Source organism: Bos indicus, chromosome 14 (assembly GCF_029378745.1).
Source record: "Bos indicus isolate NIAB-ARS_2022 breed Sahiwal x Tharparkar chromosome 14, NIAB-ARS_B.indTharparkar_mat_pri_1.0, whole genome shotgun sequence".
NCBI lineage: Eukaryota > Metazoa > Chordata > Mammalia > Artiodactyla > Bovidae > Bos > Bos indicus.
The window spans coordinates 4,269,514-4,294,181 of record NC_091773.1 but is presented as its reverse complement, the minus strand read 5'-3'; the positions used below and the strand labels follow the sequence as shown (position 1 = coordinate 4,294,181).

General features: G+C 52.4%; 1 protein-coding gene across 1 annotated transcript in view; it reads right to left on the bottom strand.

Annotated features, from left to right (window-relative positions):
- COL22A1 (collagen type XXII alpha 1 chain) overlaps positions 1-24,668 on the bottom strand; it is a 224,614-nt gene that overhangs the window by 150,286 nt on the left and 49,660 nt on the right. The window contains exons 4-11 of the mRNA XM_070802401.1: positions 22,874-22,948; positions 18,280-18,391; positions 15,628-15,751; positions 11,232-11,507; positions 9,456-9,536; positions 8,167-8,283; positions 5,654-5,698; positions 3,484-3,546 (exon numbers count right to left, since the gene is read on the bottom strand). Of these exons, the coding sequence (XP_070658502.1) occupies positions 3,484-3,546; positions 5,654-5,698; positions 8,167-8,283; positions 9,456-9,536; positions 11,232-11,507; positions 15,628-15,751; positions 18,280-18,391; positions 22,874-22,948 (893 nt within the window). The remainder of the gene's footprint in view (positions 1-3,483; positions 3,547-5,653; positions 5,699-8,166; positions 8,284-9,455; positions 9,537-11,231; positions 11,508-15,627; positions 15,752-18,279; positions 18,392-22,873; positions 22,949-24,668) is intronic.

The window sequence follows — 24,668 nt, the reverse complement described above, 5'->3', positions numbered from 1 at the left end:
GAACAATATGACGTTGCATGGCTAAGACACATTTCATTTATCCATTCATCAGGTAGTGAACATTTGGCTTGTTTCTGCTGTCTGGTTATGATGAATAACGCCGCTATGAAAATCCATGGGCAAATTTTCATACAAACACGTGTTTTCATTTCTCTTGGCTGTATACCTAGGAGTGGAACTGCTGGGTCTTGCGGTAATTCTGTGCTTAACCCTTGAATGAGCGCTGGATGGTTCTTCAAAGCAGCTGCAGCGTATTGGAGGGCTCCCCGCCTCCACACTCCTCGCTGTGCACCCGTCCCTGTGCGTGGGGCTCCACGCCTCCACACTCCTCGCTGTGCGCCTGTTACTGCGAGTGGAGCGCCGACATCGCTAATCCTTGGTGACGACTTGTTTATCTCTCACTTCAATTCTCAGTACTGACTTCACGTATTTAGGAGTTCTGTTCTTAGGTGCACATATGTTGATAACTGTTGCATATTTTTGAAGGATCAACATTTTTATCGTGATAAAATGCTCCTCTTTGTTTCTATTAACTTTTTAAAGCCTACTCTCTCTGGTATGGCTACAGTCACTCCAATTTTAATGTTTTCAACTTGTAGAATGTGTATTGGACACATTTTCAGCCTATTTATATATTTGAATCTAAAGTTTGTCTCCTCTAGACAGAACACGCTGGATCTTGCTTTTATGTCCAGTCTGAAAATCTCTGCTTTTTAAATTAGTTTGTATAATCCATTTACAGGCAATGCTGGTTTTGATATAGGCAGATTTACATATGCCATCTAACTTTCTGGTTTCTATGCCTCCTGACTTTCTTCCTTTTTTTCGTTCTTTATTACTCTTTCCTTTACTACATGAGTACATTTTTACTGCAATATTTTAACCTCTTTAAGGATATTGTCACTGTATACTTTTAAATTATTTTTCTTGGAGGTTGTTTGAAGTTTCCCATATATGTCTTAACTTTTCAGGATCAACCTCAGACTTACACTAACTCACTTCCATTGAGGTTGAGAGACATACTGCTGTGTGACCTATTCCATCTCCCCCCCTTTTGAGCTACTGTTGTGACAAATATTTAAGTACCCAGTGATACACTGCCATAATTATTACTTTGAAGTTGTCATCCCCCTACATTCTGACCTCAATTATTTTTGGTGATGAGTCAGCTGATGATGTTATTGGGGTTTCCTTCCACATTGTGACTCATTTTTCTTCTGCTGCTTTCCCATTTTTTGTTTTGTCTTTTAGCATTTTTTATTGATATTATTTTCTTGGGCTCCAAAATCACTGTAGACGGTAACAGCAGTCATGAAATTGAAAGATGCTTGATCTTTGGAAGACTCCTAGACAGCATATTAAAAAGCAGAGACATCACTTTGCCAACAAAGGTCCATATAGTCAAAGCTATGGCTTTTCCAGTAGTCATGTATGGATGTGAGAGTTGGACCATAAAGAGGGCTGAGCACTGAATAACTGATGCTTTTGAATTATGGTTCTTGAGTAGACTCTTGAGAGTCCCTTGGATTGCAAGATCAAAGCAGTCAATCCTGAAGGAAATCAACCCTGAACATTCATGAATGACTGATGCTGAAGTTGAAGCTCCAATACTTTGGTCACCTGATGTGAAGAGCTGACTCATTGGAAAAGACCCTGATGCTGGGAAAGATTCTAGGCAGAAGGAGAAGGGGACGACAGAGAATGAGACGGTTGGATGGCATCACCAACTCAATGGACATGAGTTTGAGCAAACTCTGAGAGACGGTGAAGGACAGGAAGGCCTGGCGTGCTCCAGTTCATTCGGTTGCAAAGAGCTGGACACGACTTAGTGACTGAACAACAAATTGATATTATGATGTTTCTAAGGATGGATCTCCTTTTGCATTTCTTGATTGGAGTTCCTGAGGCTTTCCGAGTGTGTAGGTGACTATGCTTCATCAAGTTGAGGATGTCTTTAGACATGATTTCCCTGATTACTTTTTATTCTCCTCTCCTGGTAACCATATTATGTGCCCACTGATTGACTTCACGGGCCCCCACATTTCTCTGAGGCTCTTCATTTCTATTCATTATTTTTTTCTCTCTGATCTTCAGTTTAAGTAATCTCCACTGATTTATTTTCAAGAATTCTGGCTCTTTCTTCAGCCAGTTCAAATCTGTTATACTTCTTTATATTCTGTATTTGATGAGATATTGTCACAACACTCCCCTCCATTTCCTTCAGAAGTTTCCTTTAGCTCTTTGGATATGATTTAGTGCCTGCTTTGCAGGCTTTGTCTGTTAAATCTGACATCTGAGACCTCTCGCTGGCTGTTTCTGCTTTTTTTTTCCCCATGTATGAGTAAGATGGGTGTTTCACTAGCCCCCACCTTGTAACACCGATCTGAAGGTTAAGTGAGAAAGAGTACTGTCAAACAGTACTCAGGTAAACAGAGCCAGGTACACAATGCACACTGTGACACCAGCAGGTCTTCCTGCTTCCGTGTTGCTCTGCACAGAGCAGGTGCTTCCCACCCCTACAGGAGGCAGGCATACACGGTGTGGGTGAAAGGCGGAGCTCAGCAGGTGAGCACAGGACTCAGACTAACACAGGTTCAAATCTCGCCTCTGACACATGTAGGCTCCATGATAACAAGCATATCATACAAGTCTGAAAATCCTGTATCCTTCACATCAGAGAAGTGACGAGACTATGTTCTGGGGTGGGATGAACTGGGAGACTGAGATTGGCATATGTACGCTATTGATAGTATGTCTAAAATAGATAACCAGTGAGAACCTACTGTATGGCACAAGGAACTCATTCAGTGCTCTTTGGTCACCAAAGTGGGAAGGAAATCCAAAAAAGAAGGGACGTGCATGGCTGATTCGCTCTGCTGTACACCAGAAACCAACACAACACTGTAAACCAACCATACTCCAATAAGAATTTAAAATAAGCGCTTCTAAGAAGTAAGGAGGGAACCCACATGGAGCACTGGTGAAGAAGGGCAGGCGGTACAGTTACAATTACGAGCTCTCAGATGATGATGTGAGGGGTGCTATCTGCCAGGCTAACTCATCTAGGAGAGTGACTCTGTCTCATCTGTCTTGTCTTCAGGGAACCCCCTGAGCATAGAACCTAAAAGGAACTGGCTATACCCACTCTCATTCACTGACCACTTACCACGGCCCAGGCATTTCATAGACAAAGCTGTTACTTTCTTTACTTTGCTAGTGGAGTAAGATGAGATTTTCAGAGGTTAAGAGACTAACCTCACAGTCACCCAGCTAATGAAGACTGGAGCCAAGGCCAATGGCTGGGGTCCACCTACTCTGAATCTGTGCCATTGATGCTAGGAGATGCAGCGCCCATCTGGAGCACAGGATTCCGGGGGTTGGGGGTGGGGTGGTGTGGGGTGAGGCCAGAGTGGCCGGGAGGCACCCCCATGCCCGTGGAGAGGGGTCCCCCACACTAGCCATGGTGGAGAGGCCTTCACTCACCGTATCTCCTTTCTCTCCCTTGGGTCCAGGAGCGCCTGCTGACCCAGTGGCTCCCATGTCTCCCTGAGGGGCGGAAACCAGAGACAGCAGCGGGTCAGTTCCTCCGGTCAGGCAAGGCTCCCCGACACCGGCTGCCCACAGCCCACCTTGCCCCCATTTCCTGGAACCGACTGGTTTTATCACTGCCAACTGCACCATGAGGCCAGGCTTCCCACCCCCGGAGAGGGGAGAAGCATCTGAATAACTTCCCCAACCTCCTAATTCCAGGAGCCCAGGGCAGCTTGAGACAGCGAGTGGATGAAAGCCTCGCACGCTGGTTGCTGGGAGCAGGAATGGGAGATTCCATGCATCCTACCAGACCCAGCTCAGGCAGGGGCCCCAGGCATCCTGGAGCCCCCCAGGCAGCTTCAGGGCTCCCCTCTGGCCCCGCTCCCCCACCCACTCTCCCAACTCCCAGTCATGCCTCTTCCTGCTGCCTCTGAGTCCTGGGGACCTGGCTCCCTGTCACCCATAGGCACATCCTTGCATCCAGAGAGGGCCTGGGCACCTGGGTCCACCAGGCCACACCTGTGGACATGACCTGAGTGACCTCTAGGTAAACGGAGCCAAGGGACTCACAAGTGTTCACGCAGCCTCCTAACCATGGACGGGCTGGGACACAGATGAAGGGCCAGGACAGCTGACCAGCCACAAGGCAGCTAGGCTCCCCTGCAGGCCGTGGGGCCTCTTCTCTCCTTGGAATCCCTCCCTCGCACCTAGCTTCTCTCCCAGGGCCGGGGGGTGGGCTCTGCCGCCCCACAGCCCGGATCTGTTCCACCACAGCCCCAGTACGGTTGCTCTGTGAACAGTCGCTGCTTCAGACAAACATTTTCTACTTAGAGGCTCACACCCCCAGACGGCTCTGCTCCTTTCTTTCATCTGACAGCCAAGAAGTCAAGGTTAGAGCCTGGGGATACCTGAGCAGAAACCCCCACTCTCCTCTTTGCAGAGAACACCGGGCACCCTGGATCTCAGAGCTGCTTGTGTGTGTGTGTGTGTGTGTGTGTGTGTGTGTGTGTGTGTGCTCGCACGTGCATGCACGCCCATGTGTGTCTTGTGTATCTGTGTGTGTGTGTGAGTGCACGACCATGTGTGGTGTCTGTGTGTGTGAGTGCACACCCATGTGTGTCTGTGTGTGTGTCTGAGTACACGCCCATGCGTGTCTGTGTGTGTCCTCTCCATCCTAGCAGACTTGGGGCAGAGGGGAGCAGGGTGACAGGAGGGGAGATGAAGGAGATACCCAGAGGAAGGAAGAAGGGAAAAGACAAAAAGCGACCTTAGCAGGCACTCCACGGTGGTTCACTGAACTTGAACATCATCCATGCAGGTGAGGGATGGGGAGAGGGAACGAAAGGGGGAGGGGGAGGGGAGAGTGAATTAGGGAGGAGCGAAGGGAGGCATCCCTGTGTCTCCACCCTTACACTCAGCCCCTCTTTCTGACACCAGACCAGGTGATGGTCACTGGGGCACGCTGACCTCTGCCCTCAGCCACTGTATGACCCACCCCCAGGGGCAATCCACATCTTTCTGGGTCTCAGCTTTCTGAGACCAAAACCATGATGGGAGATGACAGCCCCGTCCCACCCCATAAATGCTGTAAACCTGGGCAGTGGTGGAGACAGAAGAGGCTGGGCCCTGAATGAGGAAGGGGGAGGCCCCGGGGAGACACCTGGCTTTGAGCAATTGGTGAGCTTGGAAAATGAGCACAAAAATAATTCCAACCAATTTAAATAAACAGATCGCAGGTGCTAAACAGACTGTTTAAAGCCCAACCCCCAAAGTTTCTGGACTATAGAGGCCTGAAAGGATGGATGAGGGTTAGCTGACCACAGAGAACTGAGGCTGCTGGAACAAACAGGATCTGAGCCTGGGTGTGCGAGTTCCACCTCCTTCTAGCTGACACTGTCAAGCTGAGAAATGAACCTTCTGAGCTGCGAAGAGACTCAAAGGTTCCAAACTTCATGGCACTTGCTCTGTTCTTCCATCTCAACAAGCTCAGAAGAAAAACCCCACAGGACAGTAAACTAACACACCACTGTTTTGGTTATTTTTTCTTTCTTTCTTTCTTACAAAAAGAGCAAATCAAAAGATCCTCGGGCTCAAAGGACTCGTCTGCAGCTCCAGTACTGACCTTTGGGCCGGGGAGTCCCACGGGGCCATCGAAGCCCTTCTCACCCTGAAGGAAGAAAGACAAAAGAAACAAGTAAGGCTCTGTCTTAATTTCCCCCTTCTCTCTTCACTGGTGGGTGATCCCTGGCACAGGCTCGTAAGCCAGTCTCTTAGAAAGCCATGTGCTGATCAGTAAGCTGGACAGAGTTCACGGCAGCTGAGAGCTCCTGATTGCAAACTGCCAACCTGCATGGGGAGCTGGGACCTGGCCTCCAAATACAGCTACTGGTGGAGAGATCATCCATCAATCGACAGACGCCAGCCTCAAACTCTGGGGAGCATCACCCAATAATCCATTCCATCCATCGCTTCATACGCTGCCTGGATCCCACCTTCCCATCAACTCAATCATTTAATACAGTGGCTGAAAATACACACATGAAATGATTCAGTCTTTGCCATCTGGAATTTATGAGCTTATGGAAGTAGAGACAAACAGAGTCTTCATCCAGGATGATAACTGCCATGGTAGATGGAAGAAGAGGGAGAGGAAAAGGCCATAATGTCATGCAAATAGCAGGTGCTGAAGGAATAATTACGGACAGATGTGATAATGAAAGGAAGAATACAAACAGGGAGGGAGCCTAAAGGAGGGGAAGGGAGGAGCAGGGAAGAGGAGGACAGGAGGAAGGAAGGAGGAAAATCAGACAATAATACGATGAGAAAAGGATTTTCTGAGGATGTCTTGAAAGAAGAGCAGGCATTAGCCAGATAAAAAGGCCAGAGGGGGAAAGGTGTTCTAGGCAGAAGAACCTTCACACGCAAACTGCAGAAGGCAAGGAGGATCTTGCCCCCTCCATGGAACAGGACGCTCCTGCCTGCCTGGAGACTAGGAGGGGAACGTGGAGTGAAATGAGGCAAGAAGGGCAACTGGGAGCCACGAGGGGCTGCACAGAGCAGGGACAGCTGGGGGAGGGGATCCAGAGGCCAAGCCGAGGAGGTCAGTGGCCATCCAGCGGGTGTCTGTGAGCTGGGGACGGGGAAGGTGGGTGCTAAGAGGGGACAGAAGCCTGCTTGACCCCAGACTTCCCTGCAGGGGTCCCCGCCAGGGCAAGGCCCCGGGGAAATCCTGACCTGGGCAACCCCACTGGTCCCTGGCACAGTCCACGTGCCGGTGCGCCAAACCTCACATTGTTGCAGTTACCCTTCTCATTTGGGGTTTTTAACGGAAAACAAAGACTCCAGAAGGATTTGGGTTTGGATGGTTGCTTTTGTTATGACATTGATGAGTGAGAATATGATCAGCATGTTGTCCGTGGCCTGAAGCCCTGAGCGTGCCCAAGGCGCCATGGAGGAGGAGGAGCCGGAGCCCTGCCCGGCACCCTGTGGGCACCCACTCTGACTCCCTCCCCGGCTTCTCCCAATCAGAACCCAGAACCAGGCCAGAGGTGCCTCACTTCACCAACTCCCCAGGAAAGCTTCAGCTTGGAGCAAGACTGGGCTGGCTCCTCGAGGTCTTCCAACAGGTAGGGCCATGGTCTGACCACCCCACCTGACTGAGAGCTCCTGAGGGGCCTTCTGGGAGGAAAAAGAAAAGACAGAGTGATGGAGAACAGAGGAGAGGGAAGGCGGTAGGGAGGAGAGGCTGCCACGATGGGCAGGCTTAATGAAACACATCTGTTGGGAAATTCTTAAAGTGTGTTTATTCCAGGTAACCTCAATCACCACTTTGTATGCTGGCCTGTCTCCCAAGACCCCTGCAAAGTCGGGGGGCACCTGCTGCGTGCCAGTCCCGAGCTGGGAGGGGTAGACAGAGCGATGACTATGCTGAACACTGGAGATGGAGGGCCCTGGAGCCACCCAGGGCAGAGCCTAAAGCAGAGCCTCGTGGAGACCAACTCCAATTTGTCATCCTGGTGTTACTTGTTTGTTCTGTTCCAACAGTGGAATTTTTTTTCTTATTAAGAAGGCCGCTGGTCTACAGGAAAACAACAGATGATGGCCCCAGGCATCCCAGGAGACATTTCATCCAGACAAACAGGAGGTGGTGGTGCTAGTCAGAAACGCACTGGGTTTTAAAACAAGAGGTGCTGAACTCTATTCCTATGTACGTTCAGATTCCACAGCATGGCCAACAGAGTGCAGACGGATGGCGGTGGACCCCACAGAGCCACCGAACCCTCTGCTGCTGCCCTGCTGACACTTATTCTCAAAGCAAATCTGGCTGTTTAGTTGCACAGGAGTGAAGAGGACACCAGGAGGCAGAGAAACTTTGGGAAGACATCATTAACGTCAGAAAAATGTTCATCCCAGTGGGGTCTGAGGGGCTCCCCTCCCAAGGCCCACAGAGATCCGGAAGAAGTCCCAGGAGCAAGGATGGTCCCCAGACCTCAGAGCTACCTGGAGCCCGGGGTCATCCTGCCCTGGCAGCCCATGTGCATGATGGGAAATTCCCAGCTCCACCGCTAGTTCTGTGAGCTCTGGGCCCACTGAGCTCTGGGGCCCCAGGCCTGCGGATAAGGGTGGACTGTGTACCTTTTCTCCAGGTGGGCAGGAGCAGTTGATGGTCTTCAAAAACCCGATCTGCTCACTGCCGGAGGTGGGAGGCGGCTGGGGCAGCGGGGAGGGTTCCGTCAGCACGGTCACCTGACACTGGGAGGAAAGCAGAGCGGTCAGAACCTGGCTTTTTGTCCAGCACCCTGGAGCACTTCCCTGTTCAGGCAAAGGGGAGCCAGGAACCCTGAGGAGGCCGGAGCCTGAGCAGGACAGGCAAGTATCTGACTATAGGTCCTGGCACTCCGAGATCTCGGAGTCAGATGGGCATGGAGTCAGGCTCATCTGGAGTCAAATGAGACAACGGGTCTCGGCCCCTCCACTGGCCTCTCAGCAGCCTGAGGGAACCGCTTAACACCTCTGAGCCTCAGTGTTAACCTCCACAAAATGGGGACAAGGGCGTTTCCATCATAATGCGGTGAGAAGGGTTTAGTGGGACTGAAGTATCGAGCTGGACACCAGGAGCCAGGCACGTGCCAGATGACTTATTTCTTCCCTTCCCTCGCTTCTTTCCTCCTTCCCTTCCCCTTCACTGCCTCGCTCGTTCTTTCCCTTTGTTCTCTCCTAATTTAATCTGTCCTCCTCCTTTCTCTCCCTCTCCTCTCTCAACAGCCAGGCTCATCTGACTCTGCAGCCCCACCTCTGACAACGACCACCTCTGGGTGCCTGTGCCCAACGGTCGTCCTGAGACAGGACACACTGACAGGGTGCTCACTGTACTTAGGATCTGGGCCGCCCAAGCACAGTATGGGGATTTTAGCCTTTAGCCCTGGAAGGCAGGACTACTGAAGCATCCTTGGGGTGGGTCCTCGGTAAAGAGAGTGGAGAGGAGGCACCTTGGCAGAGGCGGAGGTGGGGAGGGCCCAGGACAGGCAGAACCTCACGGAGGGTCCAGGCACACCAGGCAGTCTGGTCCGGCCCGCTGTTCCCGACCCCGAGCTGCCTCCCCGGTCTTGCTGATGAGCCCTGAGCACTGACAGCACCAAGGCCATTCTCTCCTGGGGACACGTGGCCAGCCTCTGCCCCTCATCACCCAGAGCTGGGCCCCTGGGACTGCTGACTTAGGCCAGAGGGACCTGCTCCCCCAACCCACACCCCACCCGACCCGGAACTGGAGCCCCTGGTGATGACCACCAGGCTCCCTCCGAGCCCGCACTCTGATGGCGGGTGTCCTGATTCTGCTCCCAGACCCTGAACACCCCCTCCCCAGGGGGTCACGGGGAGGAAGTCAAGGGCCCATCCCCCCACCCCCCGGCAGAGTCTCTGCTCACCGGACCCGAGGGGATGTCACAGCAGGTCTCCAGTTCCGCGTGTCGGGAGTCGCAGTAAATCACGACCCGCTGGAGGTCAAACTGGGAGGGGAAGTGAGGTCAGAGGATGAGTTTGGGGGGGTTCAGAACCCAGGCTTCCCCCTGGTATCAGGCAGGCCCCGCTCAGGGATCCAGCCCACTTCCTCCTTGGGGTCCTGTGTGGTGGTCTGACTCCAAGCTGAATGTCAGAGGGAGCCAAAGTATCATCTACCGACATCCCATCCTTCCAAAAGTGCAAGCCCTGCGTGCAAGGAGCGAATGAGCACAGGCTAGGAGCAGTGTCTCCTGCTTTCTGTGAGTCAGGCCCTCGCACACCCCTCCTCTCCCTGCTCACTGCCCTGCATTCACTGCAGGCCAGGCTGTGACGTGGTCGCCAACGGTCTCCAAAGGTTCAGCATGTTCCTCTTTTCGACCCTTCAGCAGCTCCACAGGGTGTCTTAACTGAACTTTTTTCATATTACAAATCTGCTTCTATCACTGTCTTCAATACCACTGTGCCCTTAATATAAAGGGGCTCTATTACCCCATTTTCTCCAAGAAAGCACACCAGAAAGAGACCAGCATATTCAAAACCCAAGACCTGCTGGTTATGATGGTAACACATCGAGGCAACCTAAATACCCACCAACAGGGGAACAAATAAGCAAAATGTACACCAAAATAGAGTATTATGAAGCAGCTAAAAGGAATAAAGGCTTAGACACATAATTTTAGAGGAAAAAAGCAGTATGTGACTACACATGCTATACATTACTACATACATTTCAAAATATCCAGCACACATCCAACAACACTACATTCGATCACAGAAATGCAAATACATGAAAAAAAAAGAGAGAGAGAGAGAGAGATGGCCTTGGGAAGAGCTAGCTATCCCAGATCATGATTCGTTTACATCTTGGCAAGCGGGGGACACTTCCAGTTAGAAGGATAGAATGACTTTAGTTTGAAGACGGTGCATAAGTGTGTGTGTCTGTGTGTGTAGGTGTCGGAATGCACCTCTAGAGAAGAAAATACATTAAAGGAAAAGAGAAACAAAGGAGGAGGAAAGACAAAGAAAAAAGAATGATGGAATGAAGAAGGAAGGACAGCTCTTTCCAGCCACTGGTTAACATTCCGGGATAGTGGAATCAGGATGCTTTTTACTTACTTCCCACATACTTGCCTATATTTTCCTAATTTCCAACAATCAGAAAAGGGAAAAGAGTCTATTTAAATGTAAAGGAAACTATATAACTCTATCTACCCATCGATTTTGCCTACACATATACGTAGATGTGGCTCAGCAGTAAAGAATCTGTCTGCAATGCAGGGGACACAGAAGATGTGGGTTTAATCCCTGGGTCGGGAAGACCCAGGGAGGAGGCACGGCGACCCACTCCAGTATTCTTGCCTGGAGAATCCCATGGACAGAGGAGCCTGGTGGGCCACAGTCCATGGGGTCACACAGAGTCGGACGTGACTGCTTGATGAGTGTGGGTGTGATATGGAGATACATGAGCCACTTCCCCAGCGCACAGTGCCCGGCACACAGGAGGTGCTCGGCATATATGCTAAATGAGTAAGTGGCTAGGTCACTGAACGAGTGAACGATGGGACACGGCAGTGTTCTGAGCCGGGGCCCTCCCTCCTAAGACGGCCCACGGTGACGACTCGGTGAGTGATACAGGCAGGCATGGGGGCACCCGGCTCCTGAGGCCCCCTCCCCTGAGGTGACCCCGCGACCCCGGAACTCACGTCGACGGGCACGCTGTCGTAGAGGCGCTTGCCGATCGCCGTCTTGCCCTGGATGTCGATGTTCTCCCGCTCCTCGAGGGGCAGCGTCTGCACCAGTGCACAGTCGACGTACAAGGAGGCATGCTGGGCCTGCACGCTCAGGGCCACCTTGTGCCAGTCCCGGTCGAAGAGGTCGTGGACCCGGGGGCCCCGGAAGACCACCCTGACGGCATCCTTCATGGCGCCCACAGCGCTGTACTCCACGGCCTTGTTCTCGCCATCCAGGCGGATGGACACCTGCGGAGGAGGGCACCAGGGACCTGTGAGCTGCCTGGGCCCGAGGCAGAGAGGACAGCGGAGAGGGGAGGCCGCAGAGTCAGGCCGCGGCCACGACCCTCCCGAGCCGGTCAGCCTCGGGGCCTCCTCACTGTGATGCGATGGCTGACAGCTCCCTTGTACACTGTTCCCAACCCTGTACTGGAAGACTTGAGCTCACACGTTAATCCAGGGGTCAAACTCTCAAATGCCCAGAGGGGCCATGCCGGTAAGAGCACATTTGTAAACCTGCAAGTGTGGATGGGGCTTGAGTTGTCAGACCTACCAGAAACCGTGGGTGGTTTCAGCGTCTTTTAAAAGCCCAGAGAGCAAGACTGTTTCCAGATGCCAGGTGCCAAGTGTGTAATCCGTCCACTAACCCACCACTAACCTGCCCTCTCTCTCACGTTGAGGATAAAAATGAATCCCCAGCAGAATACAGGGAACTTGCCCATCTTGTTCACTGGATTACCCCCTAGCCTTTTGCAAAATGCCTGGAAAACTCTGGAGGAAACTTTTACTTTCCTCCTACACCCAAACTGGCAAATCACTTTTAAGCTGTGTGACCTCAGGCAGGTTATTTAACCTCTCTGTGCTATTTCTTCATTTGTAAAACAGCACCAATGATAGTGCTGACTTCATAGAGCTATTACAGGAATTAAATTAATTTACAGATATGTAAAACATTTACAGTACTTGTTATAAGTCAAGCGCTGTTACACGTATCAACTATAATAAATCAAGCGAGTTCAAAGACATCACTGCAGTGCCGCCTTCTCTGAGACACACACATAACTGGATTCTAGCCTGGTCATTTGCTCTCACATCCTCAGGCATGTTGATTTATTTTTTCATAGAACTTTGGGTCAGTATATGAAAGTATCCCATTCACTTATTTTGTCCACCTGTTTCTTGCCTGCCCCACCCCATCTTTTTAAGCAGGCACTTTGTCTCTGTCACTCATTTCTTTAACCCCAGTAGCTAGGACAACCAACACACTCCACACAGTAGTACTTAACAGAAAGGGAATGAATGAATGGGAGCTCTGAGGTTAAAGGAAGGAGCCCACTGCTCTGCATATCAGCCAGTGTTCAGGACACCACCCAGGTGTTCTAGTTTCTCTGTCTGGGCTCCACGTGGGCTCAGTCCAGCCAAGGGGGACCTAAGATTTATTATTTTTTGCACTGTCTAGTGGTATGTTACAATTATAGGGAGAAATAAAACTATGAACCCTTAATACCCTGAAACTTCTCATGTGCTGTGCTTAGTTGCTCAGTTGGGTCCGACTCTTTGCACCTCCATGGACTGCAGCCCGCCAGGCTCCTCTGTCCATGGGGATTCTCCAGGCAAGAATACTCAAGTGTGTTGCCATGCCCTCCTCCTGAAACTCACATACATGTAATCTAAAACTTGTGATTATACCTAGTCTGCTACTTCTTGAAATTGGCTTCACCTGTTTGAACCCTGAACCCCTGAGGACTTGGCGAGCTTCATGAGGCCATGAATTTTTCTCCAATGTTTCCATTTCTTCCAGCACGATAAGAACACAGGAAGGCCTGTCAGGCCCAAGTCCTGTGTCTACCAATCTGAGCCAGGAAGCCTCAGAAAGACAACCCATGGGTCGGATCCATCAGCAAACCCTGCTGATTCTATTTTCAAAATACATGCCCGGAATCCAATTTCTCCGCAGTTCCCCACGATCACTTGATCTAAGTCAGCCTCATCCCTCGCCATCCCTCACCAAGAGGACAACGGTCTCCCAGGCTCCCTGTTCCAGGCCTGCCCACCTCCCAGCATCCGGAGCAGACACTCACCTCCTCTGTCCAGCCTCCCACGCTTAGGTCCCTGCACTGGCCGCCCACCCAGTCAGGAGCCTCATCTCCAAGTATGCCCCCCTCCACCCCTGCTCCAAGGCCAGTCTCTTCCTGGCCCTTTATCAGACCTGGAGTTAGTGAGCGCCCCTCAGTTTCTCCCAATGATATGCCAGTGGTCAAGGGAGGCTGTAATCCTACATGGGGTCATGGAGGTAAATATAGCTAGGTCCAGTTACAGGTTCAAGAGCACAGAGGGAGGCTGCTCGCAACACTCTGCTCAGAGCTCATCTGCTGCTTGGCTTCTGTCCACTTTTCTTGGGTCCGGCCAGGATTCCCCAGGGCATGCTTGGGGTGGCCATCATGGCGTCTCCAGGGGAGGATCAACCCCGAGGCTGGTTCGACGGAACGGGACTGCAAGGTGCCTCTCCGAAAAGGCAGGTTCTGACTGCGCACAGCTCTGCAGGACCCCAGCCTGGGGCGCATTCTGGCAGAAGAAGAGGAGGGGGTGGACATGGCAGAGGGAGCAAGCAGCCCTGCAAACACCATGAAGGAAGAGGACCCAGACGGCGAGGGCAGTGCACGCTCACCCACAGGAATGTCATGGCAGGCGCCCAGGCCCACAGCACCGGACCCCGCGGAGCCAGAGATGTGCGTGTCTGCAGACGGTAGACAGGGGCCATGGTGCGCTGCCTGCTCTCTGCAATAACAGCCTCCGGAGCAGACGCTCACCTCCTCTGTCCAGCTTCCCGCGCTCAGGAAATCAGGCCAGGGCAGCCAAGCCTGACCACGCTCTGCATCCCAGTCTGACCAGGGATGCTGTAGCAGTCTCATTACAGGACTAGCTGATGGGGACCGGAGCCAGGAGGGACTGCCTGGGCTCCAATCCCACCTCCCCACATCATGACCTACGAACGCTAGGCAGACGCTGAAGCTCACTGTGATGCCTCCTCCTCCTATTCACAGGAGGTCCCCAATAGCTCAGATGACAAAGAATCTGCCTGTGATGCAGGAGACCTGGGTTTGATCCCTGGGCCAGGAAGTGCCCCTGGAGAAGGAAAGAGCAACCCACTCCAGTATTCTTGCCTGGAGAATCCCACTGACAGGAGCCTGGCGGGCTACAGTCCATGGGGTCACAAAGAGTCAGACACGACGGAGCGACTACCCCTTTCACAGAAAGGGTGAAAGCCACCCTTTCACAGGGTGGCTATGAGAACTGAAGAAGGATCTCCGAAGCAGTCGGAACAAGCTTGGGCTCCTACTGACTGTGTGTGAGTGTGGGTACAACGTGTGCTCGGGGGCAGGGCTCAGCTTCAACCTCGGGAAGGGAACTCACCACCACGGAGCAAGTCCCCTCTCAGCGAGCAGCCCATGAGTGGCTGCTGTGGTCCTGCGGCTTGAGCATGCTTTTGTTTTGTTTCAACCCCAAATGAAAATACATGTGTCTCCCGGATGAAGATGAGTCATGTCTCGATACAGCTCATACGTCGTCAAGAGGGGACAAGGGTGAAGGACAGACACAGTTGGTCCATGGGCTCTGAGAACAAGGGGTTTGGTAGCTGCACCTCAGATGAACACATCATGCTGCTTTGATGGTCGAATCAGAGAGAGGCAGGCCCTCACTCGGCTGCCTGCTCTGCTGCACTGTCCCAGCTTCACAGGGATGAGAACCACATGCACCTGATGTGGGCAAAGACAGGCTGCAGCGCTCCATTCAAGGTCAAACCAAGGACGACCATAAAAACTCTATTATACATCAGGCAGCATCTTAGATGCTTTACAGACATCACTCTGTACGATGCCTCCACCAACCATTGACAGGAGGTGCTCTGTGTCCCAACTAAGAACACCAGGACTCGGAAAGCCAATGTGGCCCTGAGCCCACACCAAGAAAGGACCAGACACAAGGTCTGAGCCCAGTCGTGCCAACTCTGAGCCGGTTTCCTCCACTGCATCACAAACACGCTGCTAACACAATACGTGCATTAGGACAGCAGTGCTGGCCGCCACCTCCCCGGCTGGGCTGAGGGTCCCTGAGGCAGCTGCTAGGCCTCCAGCCCACCAGGGTGCTGGGGGCTTGGCCATTAGTGAGAAGTGAGGCTGCAGTCCCCCCGGGGGCCTCCCGGTCCCCCAGGGGTCTCCCAGTCCCTGCAGGTGCCCTGGGCCTGGATACACTGGACTCTCCATTTTCAGAGCCCAAGACAGGACCCATGGAGAAAACACAGCAGGTGCTGCCCTGCCCATGAGGAGGAGACAGAAGCCCACACTGGGACATGGCGTGCAGCTCGCACCTGCGGGATGCCGTACTGGTCGATGACCTGCCAGATATACCAGTCTTCTCTCCGGGATGGTTTCCTGAGCCGGAAGGTGGTGACAAAGGCGTACTCATCGGGCAAACCTTGCGGGAACACGTCCCTGGAGGGAGACAAGAAACAGACACCACCAGGCTGAGGGCAGAGGCTGCAAAGGCAGCCCACGCACCCCAGGGTCACTGAGTCTTACCACGCTGACCTCGTGGATTTCTGAAGTCCACCTCATCACCTGCCTTCACTGCCTTCTCCTTCCAGCAGTGCCTCCACCCAACTCTTTCTGAGCCCTGCCTTAGCCCCTTCAAATCCACCTGCTCCCCTCCAGGGCTCACCTGCTTCCATCTCTCCAAAATCAATGAGATGCGCTACCCTGCCTCCTGCCCTGGGGTCAGATGCAGCCGACTGTGCCAGCCCTCACCTCTCCCTGCCTGCTGACCCCCAGCAAGGCTGCACAGGGGTATCTTATCCTGCCTGGTTGCTGCCCCACATCACAGGACACCCTCCATCCCCTACAGAGCACGGGGGCCAGCTCTCATCTGGGGAAGTCCCTCAACCCCATCAGCTCCAGCCCAGACAGCCCTACAAGGCAGGCACACTGCCCTTTGCCGACAGCATCCCAAGGGAGCATGGCTCCCCACCAGGAGTCAGGGCCGTGAGGAGCTGTGCCGCTCCTGTCCTAGCTGAGGGCAGCCGGGCTGTCAGGGCAAAACTCCTGGGGCTCAGCAGCCCAGTAGAGGCTCCCCCCCAGGGACCAGCTGGTCTCCAGAGCGCCCCTCATCACTATCAGCTGTTGCCCTGCACGCCCTGCTCAGAGGCACTGCCTTCTGTGCTGGAGCAGGTGGAGGCTGTCTGGTCTGAAAGCCAGGACGGGAAATGAGGGGGCGTCTGGCTTCCTGGTTCTCAGACTCATGGACCCTCAGGGGCCCTTGGTTTGGCTGTAGGAGCTGCGAGCAAAGACTGGTCCTCTCTCTGTGCTTCTCAGGTCTTGGATCCGAGCTGCGAGTTGGCCCAGCTGCTCGGAGTCGTTCTCTGAGCTGGAGTCTCACCCTGGATCACACCCCAGCGCTGTAAGCAGCGCCCATCACTCCCCTGGGCCTCCCCCAGAGCCAGGGCCACCCCCGGTCACTGCCCACGGGAGGGTCTGCACAGACATGGGCTTGGGAGCCTCGGATAGACGCTGCCCTTCACTTCCTTTTTCATCTTACTGCGTCAATGAGGCCAACTCTGCTACGGGGTTTCTAAACACACTTACATCTCAACACGTGTATGTGTAACATACAGACAGATATGCTATGAGCGTGTGTGTGTTCAGTCACTCAGTTGTCTCCAACTCTGTAGCCCACCAGGTTCCTCTGTTCATGGAATTTTCCAGGCAAGAATATTGGAGTGGGCTGCCATTTCCTTCTCCAGGGGATCTTCCCAACCCAGGGACTAAACCCACGTCTCTCGCATCTCCTGCATTGGCAGGTGGATTCTTTACCCATCGAGCCACCTGGAAGCCCATGTATATGTGCTGTGTCTATGTATTTATAACTGTATCTACATCTGTTTATCTATACACAGGCACACCTCGTTTTGCTTTAGCTTTACAAAGATACTGTGTTTAGATACTGCTTTAGTTTTGAAGATACTGAGTTTTTTTTTAAACACAAGACTGGTGGCTGCTCTGCACCAAGCAGGCCCATGGCTGCCACTGTCACACAGCATTCTTTTTTAATTAAGATATGTACATTGTTTTGTTAGACATAATGCTGTTGCACACTTAACAGACTACTGCTGCTGCTACTGCTGCTAAGTCGCTTCAGTCATGTCCAACTCTGTGCGACCCCATAGACGGCAGCCCACCAGGCTCCTCTGTCCCTGGGATTCTCCAGGCAAGAACACTGGAGTGGGTTGCCATGTCCTTCTCCAATGCGTGAAAGTGAAGTCACTTAGTCGTTCCCGACTCTTAGCGACCCCATGGACTGCAGCCCACCGTCCATGGGATTTTCCAGGCAAGAGTACTGGAGTCGGGTAACAGACTACAGTTCAGTGTAAACGTAACTTTGATACACACTGGGAAACCAAAAGAGTTGTGACTTGCTTTGTTTCGACATTCAATTTACTGGGGTGGTCTGGAACCAAACCTATAGTAACTTAAGGGCGTGCTCCTCTCTCTCTACCTCTGTCACTACCTTCCTGTAAATCTATCAAGAGACTAAGACTTTTTATTTGGCTGTTTATACATACACAGATATACAGGAGGGGGTAAAGGGATTGAAGTTGGAGGACCAGAGTTTGAGGCCAACTTCTGCTTCCTAGGACTATGAGATTTTGAACAGGTTACTGTCCCATTTTCAGACAAAAAAAAAAAAAAATACACGCATGAGTGAATGAAGGATGGACACCAAATCCATATGGAGAAGTGAGTGTAGGAGGACCGGGGAACCAGTAACATTACAGGGAACAGATCAGTTAAGAAACAGGTGGAATTTCTGGGGTCAGTGATATGGACGCTTCATCGCAGGGTGATCTCACCAGGCACTCTGCAGGCTAAACCCCTACCCAGTGCTCAGCGAGCAACCAAGCTCTCTGGCTGCTTCCCGCCCTTGCTAAGGCGTCCGGGGCAGGTCTGGGGGGGAAGCCAGCACTCACTCCGTCCTCTGCACCACAGGGAAGGATCCCATCCGGACGTAGGAGCTCTGCGCCCCGTTCTCTCTCTCCCCCAAGAGCGTCTTCACACTGAACAAATCCATCAGGTCAAAACCTGTCCAAAGAGACGAGAGGCACATCAGAGAGAAGACGACTCTGTCTGTGATACCGCAGGAACAGAAGCATGTCCTTCGCTTTGTTTTGGCTCCAAGAGAGGACCTGGCTCACTGGTCATGGGAAGTAATGGGAAAGACATGATCCTAGGGCTCGGGGGAGCTGGCGGGACGAGGCAGGGGCATCCAGGTCAGTCATGTATCTGTGTGATGCTGAGCAGCGACATAACCCCCAGGAGCCTGGGCGCTTGGTTGTGACAGAAGGTTGACACGCCACCTGAGACTGTCCTAAGGCCCCCAGGTGGTCACTCAACACAGGGTAGGAAGCTGACTCAGCAGGTCGGTTATTCCTCAGGATTCTGCATCACCAGCCACACATCCAGACCCACGACCCTCTACAAAACCTCCTGGACCAGCGTGGGGGGCTGGCTCGAGTCCTGCAGATACGGTCCTCAGAGAAGCCCAACCACAGCGCCCGCACGGACACGTCAGTGGGATGCATCGGCCTGACACCGCATCCCCGGGGAAGGAAGCGCTCCCGGCCAGTGAAGGGAGGCCCTCACCCATCTCCACATCCCCAGGTCTAACGTGCCGCTCAGCATCGGCAGCACCAAACCCACAATTCTTCAGTAAGATTCCTCTGTCTCCAACACTCTGGGGCGAGGCCACGGAAAACAGGAAATGAACTCTCACGTTAGGATGATTAAAACATCTTCTACCACAAAATTCTGCCCTAAGAGATGACTGAGTCATCCAGCTTGTATTCTTGAGAGCCTGTCTGTTCCCAACTCTGGGCAAGGAGCTGCAAGGACAGAAAGCACTGACCTCCAACCGAGAGTCTGAGCAGCAGCAGAGTCAGACCAACCTGGGCTGACCCGGAAGTGAAAGTGTTAGTCTCTCCGTCGTGTCTGACTCTGCCACTCCATGGGCTGTAGCCCTGCCAGGCTCCTCTGTTCATGGGATTCTCCAGGCCAGAGAATACTGGGGTGGGTTTTTCCATGTCCTCCTGATCATGAGGTCCTAGCTATGTGACCTGAGGCAGGGTGCCTGACGTCTCTGAGCATCCATTTCTTCATCTGTAGAAAGGGGGCTGTCTTTGCATGCGTCTCACAGGGCTGTGGTGAAGCTTGAATAATATGGTACAGAGCTCATCATACATAGCCTGACATGCAGTGAAAGATCCACGGAACAGTTTTCATATTAATTACTTCCCCTGACAATGACTGCCGTCTCTTATCCCACTACATCTGTCCATGGATTTCATTTATTCATTCAATATGTATTTTTTGAGAGGCTGCTCTGAGCCAAGCACATGTCAGCACTGGCAACAAGCTGGGAGAACTGGCCCCCAGAGGTTCCCAAGAGAGTGGGTTCAAAATCCAGCGGGCACGTGCCCGATGCCCACACAGCAAGGTGCCAGGGCTGAACGGGAAAGAGGCCTGCTCCTTCCCTTCACAGCGCCATCCCTCTTCCTGGAAACCTCCACTTTCAGTTTGGTTTCCCTGTAGTAGTTATTTGTGAGAGAACAACAAAAAAAAGACTTTTCAAAAAGCAAACATATGCTCTGCTGCCTAATTCCACTTTCACTGGTTTCCATGAATAAAAACAAAGACTTAAACACCACGAAACTGAACAACAAGCAATTAACGAGGTGGCAGCAAAGGGCACCGAGAGAAAGATGAATTGCCTGCAATAAATAAAGGCCGGGAAGGAAAATGAAAAATGTTCCCCAGGTAAGCGGACTCAGATGTGACGCACCGAGAGATAAAGAGGCAATTGTTTAATGCAGCAAGTTCGAGGTGGCACCTCCCTGAAGTCGTGGACTCAGCTGAAGCAAATGGCATCAGGGACACTGTGACCACTGCCCAGAGTCCTTCAGGGGTCTGCGTGGGACCAAGCTCCGCTGGACACCCCGGGCATGAGAGTCACTTCCAGGTCTTCAGTGGGTCTGGCTGAGGTACACACAGTGTCTGTGTCCAAGGAGGAAGCTGAGCAATTGGGGGTGGGGCCTGATCTGATTCATGCTTCCATCCCTGAAAAAGGATGGGATCCGCTGCTGTTCTTAACTGAGGCTCCACTGGTGGAAAGAGGGAAGGAGAGAAGAAAGGAATTCACTAAACCACTCAGGGCTTCCTACGTCTTACAATGCCCCATTGGCTGCTCAGATTTCAGTAATCAACAGGACAAAATTCCCACCGTGCCTCCCACTGCCTGAAGTCTACTGTCCACAGAGAAAGGGGCACAGAGGTGAGCAGTGTCCGTATAGTGGGTAGATGGGAAGAAGGGAGATGTCTGGGCTTGTAGAGGAGCACATGGAGTATCTGCCTGGCCCAGCTGAGGAGACATTAAGGAGGGCTCCCAAGAGGAGGCAAGGCCTGGCCTGAATTTAAAAAACAAATGAAATCTGGGGAGAGGAGGAGGGAAGGGCATTCAAGGTAACTGGATGTGCAAAGGTCACCGGACCTGAGGCAGTGAGGTTCCTTCCGAGAATCCCCACTATTTCAGGATGTCAGGAACCACGAGAGGGGGACCAAGGAGTGAGTGAGGCAGATGCATATCGGGCCAGGCTCCAACGGCCACATGAGGTGGCCTGGGCTTCTTTCTGTAGGAGGTGGGGGGCGGGGAAAGGCTTTAAAGCAGGGAGAAACACAACCCCGGGCCTGTGCTCAACAGTCACTCTGGCTGCAGGGATGGAGGAGCTGGGAGACCAGGGAGGACCAGACTGGAAACACGGGGCTGGGGGGCGGGGAGGGAAGAGGCACTAGGCTGGGATCATCTGAGTGGGTCGGGACTTGGTGATGATTATCTGGAAGTCAGAGACCAGACAGAAGGAGAGACCCATCAGAATGCCTGTGGCCAAGTTTCAGAGTAAGACCGAGCCCAGCACCTCCCTTCACCATTAAATAACTCCTTCAGAGAGCACTGCATAGCATCGTAGTTGCTAGAATCTGCAGAATGTTCAGGTTTCAGAGCTGGGAGGGGTCCTAAAAGGCATTGTGCCAGAAGTGGGTAAACTGAGTCCCAGACTGCCGCCTCCAACTGCCTGGTCTGTCCTCCACCCCGTCCTCACTGCTCCAGCCCCACTGAGCCCAAAGACTAGCTGGAGTCACTTAAGGAAACACCTGGAGATAAGCCTTTGCGAACCGCATCTTTTACAAAACCTCCTCCCATTACCCGGCTGTGCTGAACATGGCATGTCCGCAGCACCTTCTGTCCTTAACTCCAGCCTCAGCCCCGGCAAGCGGCTGCAGCGGGACCCCACTGGGACGCTCCAGGAAGTGGGTCAGAGGGCCTGAGTGTTTCCTCACCCGTGGTCACTGGCTGAGGTCTGGGTTACTCTGTTACACCTGAGGAGGGTTAACCTCCTGATTCATCTCACCTGCTGTGCACACAGGCAGCACAGTCTCCTGCCATTCTAGAAACATCCCCCAGGCACCAAGTTGCAGATGCTGGCTCATTCATGTGGGCAGGCAGGGTTCCTGGGGTAGGGGTCGGGCAGAGCGGCACCTACGAGACACCTGGTTCTGATCGCCCACGGCTCACTGCCTCGGGAGGGAGACTGCACGTGGGTTCGTACTGGACCTGAGATAGTTTAGGGTGGATGGATGGGGCTCCCAACCTGGCCGGCACTGGTGAGGAGAGCTGGGCTGCTGTCCTGGAGGGGGAGAAAGCTCCCCTGTGATCATGCACCTAAAGTGTCTGCAGGACGCCTGGCCACAGGGAGCAGTAGACAGATGCTCATCACCGCCAGGATGAAGGGGAAGCCGGCTCAGCCGTCCCTACGTACCCCCAATCACCCCGTCATGGATGGAGACAGCCTCTGCAGTGCTTATTTCTGCTGCTGGCTCTGCAGTCATGTGTCTCTCTGCTCCCTCATCCATTGATTCGCTCCTATATTTATAACTCTGATTCACTCTCTCCTTCACGCCCAAATGCAGCTATTTATTCACCTTCTTACTCGGGCTGCCCATCACTTACTCATTCCCCACATCCCTCATCCTACTTCATTCTCTACTGACGCCTATAGCATCACCACCGACTCCCAGATGGAAGACGTGAATGGCCTCCCCCAGTGGGCAGTTCGTGGACAGGAGTTGCTACCTGCACAGCTCAGACCGTCCCCAGGAATTTGGTGAAAGACAGCGATGAGGACAGTACCAGCAAGGCTACCACCCTTGAGTCCAGGACGGTCACGGTCAAGTCCGGCAAAGAAGAAAGTAAAAGTGTTAGTCGCTCAGTTGTGTCTGACTCTATGTGACCCCATGGACTGTAGCCCACCAGGCTCCTCTGTCCAAGGGATTCTCCAGGCAAGAATACTGGAGTGGGTTGCTATTCCCTTCTCCAGGGGATCTTCCTGATCCAGGGATCGAACCCAGGTCTTCAGCATTGCAGGCAGATTCTCTGCAGTCTGAGCCATCAGGGAAGATTCACGTCTGGCAAATGGCATCGCAAAGCAAGCCGTGCTGGGTGGCTGTTTCTCGTACCTGTGATCTCCTTGGTTCCGCCATTGGTGTGCTTAAAGCGATCTCCTTCCACACGAACGCTGGGGCAGAGCACATCTGAGAAGGGCGAGAGGAAAGAGACTGATGAGCAATCTTGACGTTCCCTCCGTGGAAAGTGACAGGGCAGAGACCCCGTCCACCCCCCAGCATGTGGGACATCTGCCGGGAGCAGCGGCAAAAGCAGGGCCACACCGACCGCGTGTTCTCTTTACTCCCAGATGTACCTGATGAGCATGGGCCCTACTGCCAGTGCCGTGCCCAGAGGTGACACAGGAACAGGCAAGGTCCCAGCAAGGAGCTCACAGTGTGCCCATTAGAGGGAGCCCAGGAGCAGTGCCCACAGGGTCAACAGCGTCCTAAGTGACAGGAATAGGTCTGGATTCCTGGGGGTCTCAGGATCCAACACCCAGCCTTGCCTGGGAGGTCAGGGAAGCTTTCCCAGAAAGGTGATGCTTGCGGTTTCTCCTAAAGGAACAGTAAGACTCAGCCAGCCGGACCAAAGAACAAAAGGGGACACAGGCAGAGAGGGAATGTCACTCACACAGGCATGAACCTAAAAGATGAGAATCCCAAGTCAGAGAGGTGTCAATGGAACGGGAAATGTGCTGAGGGCCCACCTGCAAGGCATCTGTTACAACGCCCGAGGGAGCTTCAGGTGCCACTCCAGGCAAACCCCAGAGGAAGCAAGACTGCTCAGTTATACAGAGGCAATGGAGGAAGTCAAAGTAAAACATACTTCGTTATATGGCATATCATATCTAAACATCTTCATGATTTCTCACCTTTAAAAAAACACTGGAAGGAAAAGGGATTCTTTCAGTTGCTCTAAAAATCCCAGAAACTCATTGTTACCAAAGGGGAAAGGGTCAGTTCAGTCACTCAGTCGTATCTGACTCTTTGAGACCCCATGGAGTACAGCACGCCAGGCCTCCCTGTCCATCACCAACTCCCGGAGTTCACCCAGACTCATGTCCATCGAGTCGGTGATGCCATTCAGCCACCTCATCCTCTGTCATCCCCTTCTCTTCCCAGGGAAAGGGTAGGGAGGGATAAACTAAGAATTTGGGATTGGCAGATACAAACTACCATATACATGTGTGTGTGTGTATATATATACACACACACACATATATATATACTAAACAACTAGGACATATTGTACATACAACACAGGGAACTATAGTCAGTATCTTGGAATAACCTAGAATATTAAAGAAACTGAAAAAGAATACATATGTATATATACACATATGTGCATACACATATATGTGCATAACTGTATATATACACATATGTGCATAACTGAATCACTTTGCTGCACACCTGAAACTAACACAACATTGTAAACCAATTATACTTCAATTTTTAAAAATCCTAGAGAACCCACTGTGAATGTTGAAGTCTCGGGCCCTAGTGTTGGCTTCCCTGCAAGAGATTAGGCTTCCCCTAATCTCTTTCTCTGTGTGAGCATGTGTGCCATGGGACACCTTACAGAGAACACACTTGTCATAGGGTAGCTTGGAGGACAGGCAAGATCAATTCATAACGGGATTAAATTTATCACCAGAGGCAACTCAGCACAGATGCTGCCCTGCCCTGGAAGCAATCTGGTAACACACATTATTGTAATAATCACACCTGATCAGGCAGTCCTGTCATCCCACAGATGTCACATACAATGACTTCTTTTCGGCACAAGTGTTTCATTGTGGGACCCTTCACCAATCAGGAGTGAGGAGCAAGAATGGGATTCTCCCTGATTTGGGAGGACGTATTT